The sequence below is a fragment of the Antechinus flavipes genome, chromosome 5 (genome assembly GCF_016432865.1).
Source record: "Antechinus flavipes isolate AdamAnt ecotype Samford, QLD, Australia chromosome 5, AdamAnt_v2, whole genome shotgun sequence".
Taxonomy (NCBI): domain Eukaryota; kingdom Metazoa; phylum Chordata; class Mammalia; order Dasyuromorphia; family Dasyuridae; genus Antechinus; species Antechinus flavipes.
The window spans coordinates 157,326,863-157,341,860 of record NC_067402.1 but is presented as its reverse complement, the minus strand read 5'-3'; the positions used below and the strand labels follow the sequence as shown (position 1 = coordinate 157,341,860).

At 33.2% G+C, this 14,998-nt stretch overlaps 1 protein-coding gene across 2 annotated transcripts in view; it reads left to right on the top strand.

Moving 5' to 3' along the window:
• Positions 1 to 14,998, top strand: part of SEMA3D (semaphorin 3D) — a 227,111-nt gene that overhangs the window by 80,790 nt on the left and 131,323 nt on the right. For both annotated transcript variants that reach the window (XM_052000439.1, XM_052000438.1), the window contains 2 exons: positions 2,184 to 2,291; positions 4,814 to 5,004. In XM_052000439.1, the coding sequence (XP_051856399.1) occupies positions 4,854 to 5,004 (151 nt within the window). In that variant the 5' untranslated portion in view covers positions 2,184 to 2,291; positions 4,814 to 4,853. The remainder of the gene's footprint in view (positions 1 to 2,183; positions 2,292 to 4,813; positions 5,005 to 14,998) is intronic.

Sequence of the window (14,998 nt, the reverse complement as noted above, 5' to 3'; positions counted from 1 at the left end):
GGGAGAATGGGGGAAGGGAAGGATTCTGAGCAAAAGTGTCAAACGAATGTTTTATGAAACAACATAGATTTAAGGAAAAAAAAAAAAAAAAGTTTCCAGCTAGTTTTGAGCATGTTTCGGCACGTGTGGGCACTTATCAGACTTGTCATCCTGGTAAAGTAAGCAATTCTTTCATTTTAACATATTTAACACTATTAATGATCTGGGTTACACTAAACAGTATGACTACTGTTCATTGAGTACTAAGACATCAATCTCCCTAACTTACGATGATGGAGGCACAGGGCATGTCTTAGGAATTAATGACCAGCTAGGAGGAGTAGATAGCCCAATGCACAGCCAAGGGCCATTAACCTCAGTTGGCTATTAATTACCAGGAAATGTCCAGCACTAGTGTCTTTTTGCTAATAAAATGAACACACGGAGTTCTTTTCTTTTTCTTTTGTGTGTGTGAGCACACATGAATGCTGTATACCACGAAATGAACAGCATGAGAATTATAACCTGTTACCACCATTTTTTAGAAATTTTAGGGATATAGAAAACAGTGGAAGGAAATGAGATGGATTTCCATGCAGTAATGAATATGGGCAGGACCAATTGAAAAAGAATTTTTTTTTTTGGATGACAGCATAAACTTAATAAAATTATTTTGTATTGACGGTTACAGACAACCCTAGGCAAAATTGTGAGACAGGCTCCCGTGTGCTCATATTGCCTCTCTCCTACCACATATAGTCAAGGTCATGACCTTTTATGTCCCTCTATGGAGGCTAATTCCTGTGTTCTGGATTTCTTTCTCTTTTCTCTTATCATCCTTACCATGCTCCCTATCTAAACCTTTATCTTGCTTCTGATTAACTATCACTTGGAAATGGTCTTGTAAAGCTAATTTTTTACCAAGGTGTTGATAGTAGACAATAACTTAATGTTAACTTTCCCAAGCTTGTTTACATTTTTGCCAGAACTTTCTAGAAACAGAAAACCCAAATGATTGGATTTCTTATGACAGAAATTTTAGATTCTGTAGGAGAGTGATGAGGAAGGATTTGGGGGCATGGGAAGACAGTAAATTTTTACAAACTTTCAAATCATACCACTTAAGCAGTTGTTTATTCTGATGAGGGAGACAAGTCCTGATTATCATAACTAGCTGAGTGAATGTCAAATATATATTATGGTGCTTGAATTTATGTTGTATGATAGCTATTATAAGTAAACTGACACTGTTCTATCAGATAAATATCTATTAGAATATCTTATCATTTAATAACTAGGATTAATTAATTGATCAGTCAATAATTGCTACTTGTCCATTTGTCCTTGAAGAAGCATTAACACTTTATTAAGTGAAAATAAGATAAGTTGATCTGATATGGGCTCCTTGGGCTCTGGAGTTCTACACAGGCTTCAAAGAATTGACAAAAGAAGCCTACTGGAATTTCCATTAAAATGACTTTGAAGCAAATTAGATGTAAGTTTCTTGGTTTTTTTTCCTATGCCTTTTAAATTTAATTCTCAAAGCCTAACACTTAAAATTTTTGCTGGATCGAGTTGAAGTGAATTGGATTTTTTTTGTTTGTCTGTTTGTTTTTTGCATTAGCATATAGATTTAGGTCAACTGAATCACCATTTGATTAAGTTTCCAGCAGGATAATGGCTGAGAACTAAACAGACACAGACTACTATAGTAAAGTCATGAATCTTATTTGAAGGAAATACTGAATTTCTTAAGTGTGAGATTTTAAAAATAGTACTAGTGTTCCCAATTTTTTTTACCTGTGAAAAAAATCAAGTCTTTGACATTAAAAAAATGGTCATAGGAAAATGATTGTGTGTATAGATGTATGCATATGTGTGTGTGTGTATATATAGACATAGATACATATATATAGATATGAAACTATATAATTTGCACATTGATCAAATATCCATTACATTGATGTAAGCTCTCTATTACAATATGAGTCCCTTGAGGACAGGAACTATTTTGCTTTTCTCTTTGTATCCCTAGATAACTAATAAATATTAATTAATTGATTAAGTAAATTTGACCTAATAATTGAAATAGACAACAAAGATTGAAAGGATTATAAATGTAATATTATCCTGACTTTCTTTAAATTGATCTCTAAGTAAAGAAATATAATACAAGTAAGATGTTTTATGTGTTTAATTGACAGATACATTCCCTTTAAGAACTTATTCAGCACCACCTCTGAAGTCAGGAGGACCTGAGTTCAAATCTGGCCTCAGACACTTATTTAAAAGTCCTACCTGTGTAACCCTGGGTAAGTCACTTAACCCCAATTGTCTCAGCAAAAAGAAAAAAAAAAAAAAAGAACTTATTCAAGCTTGCTTGATTTATATTTGCATGTTTATATTCATTCACACATACTATAAGGCTCAGTTATTGTTATTGTTTTGGGGTGGAGGGACTTTGTTCTTCAAAAGGCTCAATTATAAATATAATAATAAAGAGCTGGGAAAATCTGGGTTCAAGTCCTAAGTCTGATATATATTATATGGTTGAGATCCTAGGCAAAACACTTAACCTCTTACTGTTCTGGAAGACCTGAATTAATGGTAACAAATGGGCATATAGCCATGGTCAAATCACATAATTTCTCTAAGACTGTAAATTTCAGAACAAGTGCTGATCTGCCTTAGTACAGAGTTTTCTCATTGCTATGCGGTGCACTGGATAGAGTGCCCAGCCTGGAGTCAAAAAGAGCTGAATTCAAGGGTTCTCTGTACTAGCTGTGAGACATTAGGTAAATTACTTAATCTCTTTTTATCTCAGTTTCCTTATATAAAGAGGATATAATAATACCTACTTCCCAAGACCATAATGATCAAATGAGATAATAATTGTAAAGTACTTAATACTGTACTTTTCATACAGTAAATATATAAATGTTAGCAGTTATTATTGGTAGCTCCTTAAACTAGTGAAATCATGGGTCTAGTCCTCATTATTCTTTCCTTAGAAATAAGATAGAATAGAGAGATCATTCTATGTAGGATCCTCTCAACTCAATGCTGTGCATAACTTTTTTTATTTGTTTCTTAAATATCATATGTTGGTTCATGAACAGACTTACTGTTTTTTAATGCAGTTCTACTGCTACCAGTCTTGTCTGCTAACAACATCTGTGTGTACACCAATAATCTCTTGGCTGTGTTATAATTTGCCACACTCTGAGACAACATCAGGGATTTAGAATACTTCACTGTATTTGAGATTGAGTTTTGCACAAGGCTTCCTTTCTTCTGTGAGGCCACATATTGGTAAATCTTGGCCTTCTAAGGTCTGCTTAGTTCTGCTTCACCTCCTCAACACTTCCTCACCCTACCCTATGGAGATTTTGAGAGGAGGGTTATAAGAAAGGGAGAGAATTGAACAAACTTGGACATTCAGAGGGAATATTAGGACCAACTTACCTTCTGATAAATTTTCTGGCCTGGGATCTAAGACTAAGAAAATACTCCAGAAAAATTTTACCTTTCTCAAGAGTATTAAATTCTCAGAGTATTAAATTCAGGGTCTTTATGGCCATTATCCCTGAAACATTTTGTCAACCCATGTATTTACTTCCCTTGAGCATTCATTCTTGCTGGACCTTTAAACATTAATCCAGATGCTACACATTTTCATTTTTGTTTCATAAGTCATCTAAGAATTATTGTTAGAATATATTTCTGATTAATGTTGAACAAAAGTGCTCAAAGTAGGTGCTAAATGTATTTGTACAAGATTTACAGATAAGTACTAGAATCATTTTCAGACTATACTAAGCTGTAACTATTACTCTCTTCCCAGAATTTTATTGGATACTTTAAGTACCAAGTGGCTGCAGCTTTTAAAAATGTGCTACTTGGAACTGAAAAGATGATTGTTGTTTAAAAAAACAAAATAAAACAAAGCAAATAAGCTGTGACATAATTAGTATGTGAAGCTATTTCCCCTCTCTTACCACCATGTCCACAAGTTCAAGTGGACCTTTCAGTAGTATCCTTTTCCTTCCATTCCCATCCTCACCTATCCCTTAAGCTTTTACTTTTCCCATTCAAATCTTTCCATTATATTCATTTAAAATTAATATTACCTGTATAAAAATTAACTACGCTGTGTGATTTACCTAGTCCTTCCCTCTTGTACCTCTCCCATCCAGGAGTCTCATAGCCAATAAATGTCTGAAACTGGATTTGAGTCAGGGCTGACTTCCTGACTCCAGACCCAGTTCTTGCCCCTTGTGCCAACTAACTATGTCTTGTATTTATTTTATTTTATTAAAAAAAAATTGCAAGGCATTGAGGTTAAATGACTTACCCAGGGTCACACAGCTAGTAAGTGTTAAGTGTCTGAAAGAGAACTTGAACTCAAATCCTCCTGACTCCAGGGTCCAGTGCTCTCTCTATTGTGCCATCTAGCTGCTCCATATGCATTTTAGAAAAGTACAAATCGAGCACAAATCAACCCAAAGAAATCAATCTCAAATGCAGTCACCTATTTTATCCATGTGTAAAGTCAACTCTTAGTGTCATAATGAGTGCTTTGCTTTATTTTGTCTTTCAAAGATCTTATACAGATGAAATAAAGCAATATATAAGCAAACAACTTGAAGTAAAATACTGATATAAATAAGGTATTTTAATTACTTATTTATATCTGGAAAAAAATCATATAATTTTATCTTGGTACCAAGTATAATAGCTTTATCTTATTTTCTTTGAAAATAATTACATTAGATTATTGTTGTGCTTAGATCAAATAGAAAAAAAAAAACATTCTATTTTTTTTTCTTTTCAGATTAAATTAGCATTGTCCAAAAGGAGGGCCTTTTTTAGCCATGAATGCCAAAAAGGATCAAAGAGAAAAGTGTAGAAGCCAAGATTTACACCCCCTGCATTCCTTTGTCATACTAAGTGTGATTGTGGTGTTGCTTCCAGTCATTGGAACATCTAAACAAAATATTCCAAGACTCAAACTCTCATACAAAGGTAAATTTCTAAATGTGTTTTCCCAGTATGTTTTTGTATTATGATTTCAGAAGTGAATTTTTTGATACTGCTGAATGTTTCCTTATAGTTTTAAAACTATATGGAAGAGATATACAGATATTGTTGTGTTTTTAATTGGGAGAAGGAAATAATGTTTTGTATGTGATTTATGGTCCTTTATATGTACTGAACATACAGATTAACTTAAGAAGTTTCATATTCGAAAGAGTTATATATACTTTTAAAATTCTAGAAATTAGAGGATTATAGGTTCAGACCTGGAAGATTCTTAATAAGTCATTTAGTAAAATCCCTTCATTTTAAAGATGAGGAATTTGGGCCTAAAAGGCTAAGTAAAAATTTCACTTAGTAAAAAATATAGCAAGTCTCAGAGTTAGGATTTGAAATCAAGACCTTTGACACCTCTGATTGCAAAATCAGCATTCATTTCACTCTAGCTTATGGCTACTTAAGTACTAACAATTAACTTATACCTAGTCATAAATATTAAATTATTTTCCATCTTAAAAGAATAGCAAACATAAAAGTATCACTTTTTAAAACTAAGCTGGAAACTCTGAAAAATAAACAAATTTATTTATTTTTAATATTTGAGCAATACAATTGGTTAAATATATTTAGATATTTCAAATACAAGTCAGTAGTTGGAATTAATTTGCTAATAGTACTTTACCTCTCTACAATTAGCAGCTTTGTACTCTCCTGCCCCTAGATTACCAATTACCATTATATATATATATATATGTTATATATATTTTGAGAATGCATACACACAGACACACACACTTATTATAATCCAGAAATACACACAAATGTGAATCCAAGAACTATAGTTCTGAGTATGAGTTTGTCAGGTAATATGTGTACTGATAATTTTCATATACTCAGGTACTTTCAAAAACATTTTGTTTCCAACTATACCAATCTACAATCATTCCATAGTCATTAAGTATCTTTGATGTCCCAGGTACTGTCCTGAATGCTAAAAATGCAAGGAAAAAAAGGAAATAATAGTGCCTGACCTCAAGTAGCTTGATATTTAGCAGGAAGATGACACATGCATATATAATTATATACAAATTGAATAGAAGTAATTTTTGGAGAAAGAGTAGTAGTAACTTGAGGCTGGGAGTATCAAGAAAAACTTCATATAGACTAAAGCATTAAAGCTGAGTTTTGGAGGAAAACAGGGATTCTAAGAGGCAGAGGATGAGGAGAGAGCATTCCAGGCATGAGATGCAACTATTTCAAAGACCAGGAGACAGGAGATGGAATGTGTTTGTGTCAGGAACAACAAGCAAGCTAATATGGTTGGGCTTTGAAGTTTGGGGAGAAAAGTAGTGTGGAAGAAAGGTAAAAGAGACAAGATTGGAGAGTGCCAAATGCTAGATAGAGAAATTTGAATGTTATTTCACATAAAGAGGAACTGAATTAAGGGACAAAGTAAATTTAGTTGTCAGTGAACTACCAGAAATTCATTTATTTTTTAATTTCAATTACTACCAGAAATTTACAATTATTTAGGGAGATATTTAGGTATCTGCATGGGATGTGGAGATGTTTCCATGTCAATGAATTATAAGAATATAAATTGAAAATGGGATGGAACTTTTGAGATCTTCTAGTCCAACTCTAGTCCTTTTATAAATGAGGGGACTGAGTCCTACAGAGATTAAGTGGCTTGCCTCAAAATCAGACAAGTAATAAACTAGAAGTCTAGAATTTGCACCCAGGTCTCCTACTGCAGCAATCTTTCCCCTGTGTTGTAATGCCGTCTAGTGGGGGCCCCTAATTTAGGTAACATATTTGAGATCTATTTTAGGTACAAAAAAGACCTTTTGATTGTAAAAGTTAGTGATGTTAGTGGATTACTGATGAATTGCAAAACTGCTAAAAGGTGCTTAAATCTCTGGCAATTTACCTGCTTGATGGTTAAGTAATTCAGGGTAAATGTTATGGAATATTAAAATGATGTAAAGAGTAAAAAAAAAAAATGATGTAAAGAAACAGTGAAAATGATGAAGACCAGAAAGCATAGAAGGATTTATATTAACTACTCTAAAGTAAACAGTGCTAGGAAAACTGATTAGCTATTAATAATATACACAATAACTGTAGTAAGGATAATGAGAAGAGCAACAACAATAAACAATGGGATTTTAATGTTGCAAAAAGTATATAGAGTAAACTTGGTCTTAAAGAAGAGATGTAAGAAGACATCTACTCCCATTCTTTTACAGAAATGAGGGATTTTAGACATGGAACATTTCATATAATAGGTTTTTTCAATATATTGGTTGTTTTTGCTGATATTTTTTCTCTTCCTCTTAAAAATGATTCTTTGTTATAATGGATGCCTCTGGCAGAGAAGAGGGGCATAGATATTATAGGGGAGATAATTGATGATTTTAAAAACAAAATAGATCAATATATTATTAAAATATACATTGGGCTAAAGGTAGTGAGGAGTAGAGGCTCTGAGATACTCCCTAGCCTTTATTTGTAACAATGATAGCCCAATACAAGGCCATTAGAGGGGAGGGGCTGTTAATGCTCAAATGAGATACAGGGAAAAGAAAAAAACAGTGAAGTATCATGATGGTTCCAATTTGGAAGAGGGAATTGGTTCAAGGTGGTTGTATCATTGAATGCCAGGTGACTCTTAAAAACCTGGGCAGAGAAAATAGGTGAAGTTTCCTTCTTTAAAAAAAAAAAAAAAACCTTAAAAAGATTTTCTGGCAATTACATAGCAACATTTTATGTAAACAATTTTCAAAATATAAACAATAAGATGACATATTATGACGGTAAATGTCAGATAACATATTAGGGAATATCTATTGAGAAGCAAGATTTTGATCTGGAAAAGAAGAGTAGGAACTAATTCAGACTAAAAAAAAAAAACTAGATACAGAAAATATTTGATTCTGAAGAAAGACATAGTTTCTGATTGAACAGGAGGTGAACAGCAGGGAAGAGAGAGAAAAAAGAGATAGCTTAGAACTTGCAAGATGTGAGGTTCAGATGAGAAAAAAAATGAGATTTGAGAAAATAAGTTTATAGGACCATATTATTGCTTATGAAAGTAATGGGAATTTAATTCCCCAAAAGTCACAAGATGCTATGATAATCCAGAAAGAATACTAAGATTTTTCCTGAAGCTTGTGATTTTTTGTGGGGGGAGGAGGAGTCATGATATTATAATATCTTATTCATGAATGTTTGTTGCAAAAGGCAAAAAATATACAGTGAGATGATCATGGCAATGGACCCAGATTCAGGAATAGTTGGGATCACATCTTTTCCTTAGATACTTATGAGTTGAGTGACCCTGGCAACTCTCTTAATTTTTTTTTCTGTTTCCTCATCTGTAAAATGAGGTGGCATAAGACTTAATAAAAACTAAGGTTCTTTTTTGCTCTAAATCTATGACTCAAAGATCTTGACAGAAAATGGATTATTAATAGGGAATAAAAATTGTGGTCACATGGGACTGAGTTGATGGATAGTGTTGATGTTATCCAGAGAGCCAGAGTAAAGATAGCAAAATTGAGTCCCTATGAGAATTTGTGGCTGTTTCTGCATGTGTCCTGGAGAGTTGGGTTTGTCTCTAGAGTGAAGTGTGTGACGTGTGAGATCAGAGAGAGAATGAAGACTGGAGGAAAGATGAGAATAGCAAACTCTGCTGATACTTTAAGTCTCTGGCTTTTGGTATGCTCCGAAGACTCAGTGTTCTCTCATCATAAAGACTTAGGAAAGCATGCATTGAGAGTGCCAAAAAGATACAAGTGAGGGGACAAGCAGACCCAGAGTTTGAAATGGCTGAGAGTAGTGAGCGTGTGTGAACAGGTCTCTAATGGGGTAAAGGAGGAGAAAAGATTGGATTGCAAATCAGGTTAGTTGAGTTCTAATTCCAGCTCTCTCTTTGTAGTAATATGATGGTATGATGGAGGGTGAGTCACTTAAGTCACTTAGTCCTTCCAACCATCAAATCAAGAGGCAATATGGAATGGTAGATTGAGCACTGGTTAAGTTTGGAATCATCTTGTCATCTGGCATATGAGAAATAAAGGCATCAGAATCCTGGCACAAAACATTTTCGAGGCTCTTTATTTCTTAATTAGATTATTTTGATAAATCAATCCCCTAGCTGATATTAGGCACCTAAAATATGCCAACTGCTATGCTAAGCATTAAAGGAGGAATTAACCTAAAGGTGGGGTGGTAAAATGGTAGATGGTTACATGTGCCACTTGTATAGGTAAGCAAAGAACTGTCATAATTCTGACCTAGATTTTCTTCTTTTTCACGTGATGGTTCTGACTAATGAGTTATAATCATTTGATTTATGTTTAGATACAAACCTAATATTTGGAAGGGTAAGATATTATTTTGACAGCATCTTAATTTTGGTAGAAAGCCAATGAGCATTTTCTACCCAAAAGAAGAATTAATATTGTTTTGTTTTCTTCAGCATTTAGTGTTGTATGGGCATAAGCTCAATTTCCTTTTCCTAAATCCTATGTATGATTCATTCATTCTTTGGCACTGATGAAACTTAGCAATATGCAGAGGCAATAGCTGCCTTGATATGGAAAGTGTCAGTAGAGAGAACAACATCCAACAGCTGCAAGAACATTTTGAGGTGTTTTCTTAGACACTCAGCAAAAGTTCAATAGTTGTTATAGCTTAAGAATGCTCTCTGAGAATAACAGCTTTGAAGCTCAGAGTACACATGAATTTAGTTAGTGACATTGTCATATGAAGAGATTTCCTTTCTGTTGCCTGGTTGGGGCTCTCATACTTATGTATGTTAAATCTGTTACTTATTAGAAAAAAATTAGACATGTACAAGGTCAAATCTTACTATGTGCTGTATTTTGTATAATATATTTATCAAATAGATTGTATCCTAGAGGGTAGGCTTCCCGTAATGACATCAATGGTTTATACAGAAGTTGAACTAAGAATAACCTTAGACAGTTGACCTCCATCTACTTCTAACTGCATAAACATCTTATATCTCACAATAGCTTTCCTTTAAAAAAAAAGTCACAAAAGGGCCTTATTTGGTTGAGGGAATTTTGGACATAGGGCATGTTGATGCCTAGAATGTTATTTGAGTAAATCCCTGAAGACAAGAAGAAACAGAAAAGGAAAATTTGGGGACAAATTTGATATAAGAAAGGAAAGTGATGTGTAGGGGATCTTCTCTCCTGATTTTCTTCCTCTTCCCTTCCTAACTATCTCTCCTTAATTATTTCCCTTTTTTGCATTTAAAAAATTCTTTTCTTTTTTAAATCAACTTAATATATAGTTGGGAAGGCAGATGGCACATTGGATAGGAAATTAGGAAGCTTTCTTTTTTGATTTATATCTAGCACTAGATACCTGTTCACTCTGTAATCCTCTGTAAGTTGCTTAATGCTATTTGCCTTAGTTTCCTCATCTGTAAAAATGACCTGGAGAAGTACATGTTAAACCTCCCCAATAACTTTGTCAAGAAAATCCCAAATGGAGTCACAAAGAGTAGGACATAACTGAAAAACAACTGAATAACAAGGATACCTACTTAGGAAAAACTTTATTTAAATCTGAAATGTAGTACCTTTCAGAATGAAAATTAATCAGTACAAGTTGGGGCATGAAATAAAAATCTCAGATTATCTGATAATAGTCTTGAGAAATAATGTGCTGCTGAATAATTATGCCAAGATAATGTGAATAAATTTCATGCTTTTGCTTTTATATTCAATTGAAAACTGTAACTTCCTCTGAAGAACTCAAGATGAATTTTACCCAGAAGGCAATGGTGAGATGTATAATGGGTGTGAGTAAGCTGAAATATATACATTTGAAGAATAGTACAAAAAGACATGGTCAAGAAATTGTATGATAGGAAAAGAAAATGGTCTGGTCATATGGTAAGAATGAGATGAAAAGTAGAAGGCCAGTATGTCCATTAGTATTGTTGCAATGCCAGGATAAAGTAAAAAAGGCCCCTAGTGTATTGGATGGATTTCTTATGGCCAACTTTTGGGAATAATAGTTATATAGGAGAGGCAGACATGGATGGTTTACAGTCTTCATTATTGGAGAGAACTTCCAAATCAGTGAGATCACAGCTTTGTTTAAGGATAACCTTGCAATTTGGCAAGATGGTTATATGTGCCATTATGCTCATGAATCATCAGATCACATATGAATGTTAAAACCCAATTGTTCCAAGTAGTCCATGGAATGATTTAAGTAGACATGAGTGCTGTATGATTCCAAGAGAGAAGTAATAGTCAGGCTATTGGGAAAGAAAAGGTCCTAAAACTCCCAGTGTATTGTAGGTCCTGTAACAAGATTGCAAATTAAATGAATAAATGAACGAACAAATAAATATGTCATTATGGTATGTGGGTCACATACTTTTAAAAGACAAAAAGCTATTTGTCTTTTGTTTAAATTAAGCAATTTCAAATTGGTGTAAAGAAGTTTTAGATTAGAGAATAGCAAGTGTAAACAAGTTAGAAGTTTGGGTTTTTATTGTGTAACATTTTTATAGAAATATTTTTCTTCATTCTTCTTATTGAAAAATACAGTAAAATTATAACTCTGCATTCTTCTTCTTCTCCTTCCTCCTTCTCATTCTTTCTTTTTTTCCTCTTTTCTTTCTTCTTTCTTTATCTTTTTTCTTTCTCCTTTCTTTTTCTTCTCAGTAAGATGATGATGATGATGAACTTCCATAAAACTGGATAAGAACCATGCTCATTATTTTGTTGTTTTAGGGAACATATTGGTGAAGAAACTCTGGTAAATATTTTCTTTGGTACTTATGAAACTATATTTCATTGCCACAGTTGACTGTTGCACTAAGTGGTTAAGTGACTTGTCCAAGATCACATAGCTAGTATATGTTAGAAAAAGAATTCGAATACAGGTCTTCCTAACTCTAAGGCTCCCTCTTTATAAATACTATATCCACCAAATTGACTCCTCTAATACTTATAATAAAGTATTGTGATCATTGATAACAGTAGCCCTTTGTGCTCTGATAAGGCTGATAGGTAATATTCAAAGAAATGTAACTCTGTCAAAAGGATTGTATAAAAAGGGACTTGCACAGATTGCTCATACATTAAATGTATTCAATCAAACATTAAATAGCACAAGGAAACCTATGGAACAGTAAATTGCAGGTGGGTGATAATTGTCTCTCCCATTAAATTCTAAGTTCATTGAGGGAAGGGAATACATGTGTATGTGTGTGTGTGTATTTGTGTACTCCTAGGGCTTAGCAATGTGCTTGGCACTTTGTATTCATTTAATAAATGTTTAATGATTGGTTGATTAAATATAGGAATTCAAGAGAAGGATAACCACTGAGTCTTCTTTGCTGAATCTACATCGGTGTCACTCCTGCTAATGGGGATAGAAGAGGTTCCCCAGAGCTTGATCTGGGGCCCTTTTTTCTTCTGCTTTAATTTTATTTTTCATTTGGTAATTTCATCAGCTACCATAGTTTCATTTATCATCACTATGATCTGTTTCTCAAATCTATCTGTTGAACTCTACCCTCTTTGCATCTAAAGCTTTCTTTTTAGACATCTAAAACTGGAAGTCCCATAGATATTATTAAGTTTAGCATTTTTAAAACTATGATAGTTGAGCACAGAATTGTTAAGCAGAATGGAACTATTAGCCACAAATACACAGATTCATAAACAAAAGAAATGTGTAGAAAGAACACTAAGAAGCCAGTGAGGAGGCTGTGTGAATCAAGATCAGCTATATATCTCTTTTTTTATATCTTTAATAGGTCAATGAGCTGGATGCAGAAATGAACAGGAGAATGGAATCACATAGAAATCTGGGAAATATTAAAGTGTCATCTATAATACTAAGTCATTCTTTGACTTTATAAATTTCATTTAAAAACAAAAGAAAATACCAATGTACTGGCGAATATAACTAAGAACACCAAATCATGGGTCACAATTGGAAATGGTCTAAAGAACAATGGAAAGATGTAAATAGAGTCTAATGTAATACCAACTGTAAATTGTTCACAAGAGCAAATAATAACCCAAGAGTAATATGGTTCAATAGCTAATAGAGAGTTGGGCCTAGAGTCAAGAAAACTCCTCTCTCTGAATTCAAATGTGTCCTCTGACATTTACTAGCTTTATCATCCATGGCAAGTTACTTAACCCTGTCTGCCTCAGTTTCCTCATTTGTAAAACAAACTAGAGAAAGAAATATCAAACTCCTCTAGGATCTTTGCCAAGCAAACAGCAAATGGGGTCATGAAGAGTCAGAGATGACTTAAAGAGAAAACAGCAACAAATACATATTTGAAAAAGGAAGTGGACCTTTTACATATTCAGAATAAGGAGCAATGGATTTGATCTTTTGCACTGGTCTCCATAAAGTGTTAAAACATGTAAAGGAAAATACCCCCAAAATAGATAGTTTCTCTTTGGAGGATATATTTTAGTATATTAACAACAGAACAAGAAAATGTGGATGAGTTAGGAATCTGATCCCAGAGAAAGAGCACTCAAATGATGGACTTCATCCAAATATCCACTATTATTATGATTTATTTCTAAATAACCCACATTTAGAAATAGTAATGGATTATCTCCTTTTGCTGCAAACATATTCCTTAAATCTATTAATTTTAAAGAATGTATGAATGGAGACAAAAATATTTTTATTAAAAAAACTAGATTCAAAAATTTTATTTGACTATACTTTGTAAGGTATATATAATCTGAACAAATGAGCTAAAAGTTTCAATAATACTAATAGAAAATGTGAGAGAGAAAACAGAGATGTAATTGCTGAAGTGTATTTCTACCTTTAAGATAACATTGATTCTTAATAATAATCTAAAAATATAGTTTAAAAATTAATTATCTAGACAGCTAAGAGGTATAATGGGTAGAGCACTGGACCTATAGTCATGAAGTCACAAGTTCAAATATGACCTCAGGCACTTACTATCTGTGCAGTCCTGGCTGAATCACTTAATATCTCGATCTTAATTTCTTCATCTGAAAAATGGGAATAACAATTGTATCTACCTCCTAGAGTTTTTAAGGATTAAATGATATCATTGTAAAGCACCTAGTCTAGTGCTTTGGAACATATTATCTACTGTGATGGTTCTCAAACTTTTGTTTTCAGTAGTTTTATCCTATTAAAAATTATTGAGGATCTCTCCAAAGCATTTTGTTTATCTGGGTTATATTTATAGACATTTACCATATTGGAAATAAAAACTATTTTTGAATTTGTAGACCCTCTAAAAGGGTTTCAGAGATCTCCAGGATTCTCTAGACCATACTTTGAGAACCACTGATCTACGGCATTGTGATTATCAATTAGCTAGTCCAATTTTGAATGAGAAAGTGCAAAAGGAGTTTATAAACAATTTACTTATTTGACTTAATGTTATACATGCTGATTCTGAGACCCATAAGGCTGAAATAACTTTCCTAAGGTCATCAATCAAATTAATGAAAGAGCTGGAATTAGAGTTCAGGTCTATACTCATAAGGAGCTAATAGGGAAGAAAAACCCAATTTTAAAAATTAATTTCAACAATAATATTTAGTGAAACTATACATACACATCTGTTGAATGTATATTGACTTAGCTTTACAAAATATTATCCTATGGGAGAAAGGAAGAAAGGAGTCAGGATACCTGAGGATCTTTCTTGGTTCCCCCCACTTTTGCTCTTGAGCAAATATAGGTTTCTTCATCTTTGAGATTAGAGTATATATGGAGATGATTTCTATGTGATGCCAATTTTTATTTGTTTTATTTTGTCTGATAGTTTGTTTTCATAATCAATTAAAACTCATTTCTAGACTTCTTGGTAGATATTGTTGTGTTCAGACATAATAAATGATTGAATTAATTTAATTAAAGGCTGATATAAAATGTAAGCCACCATGATAGTTGCACCACAGTG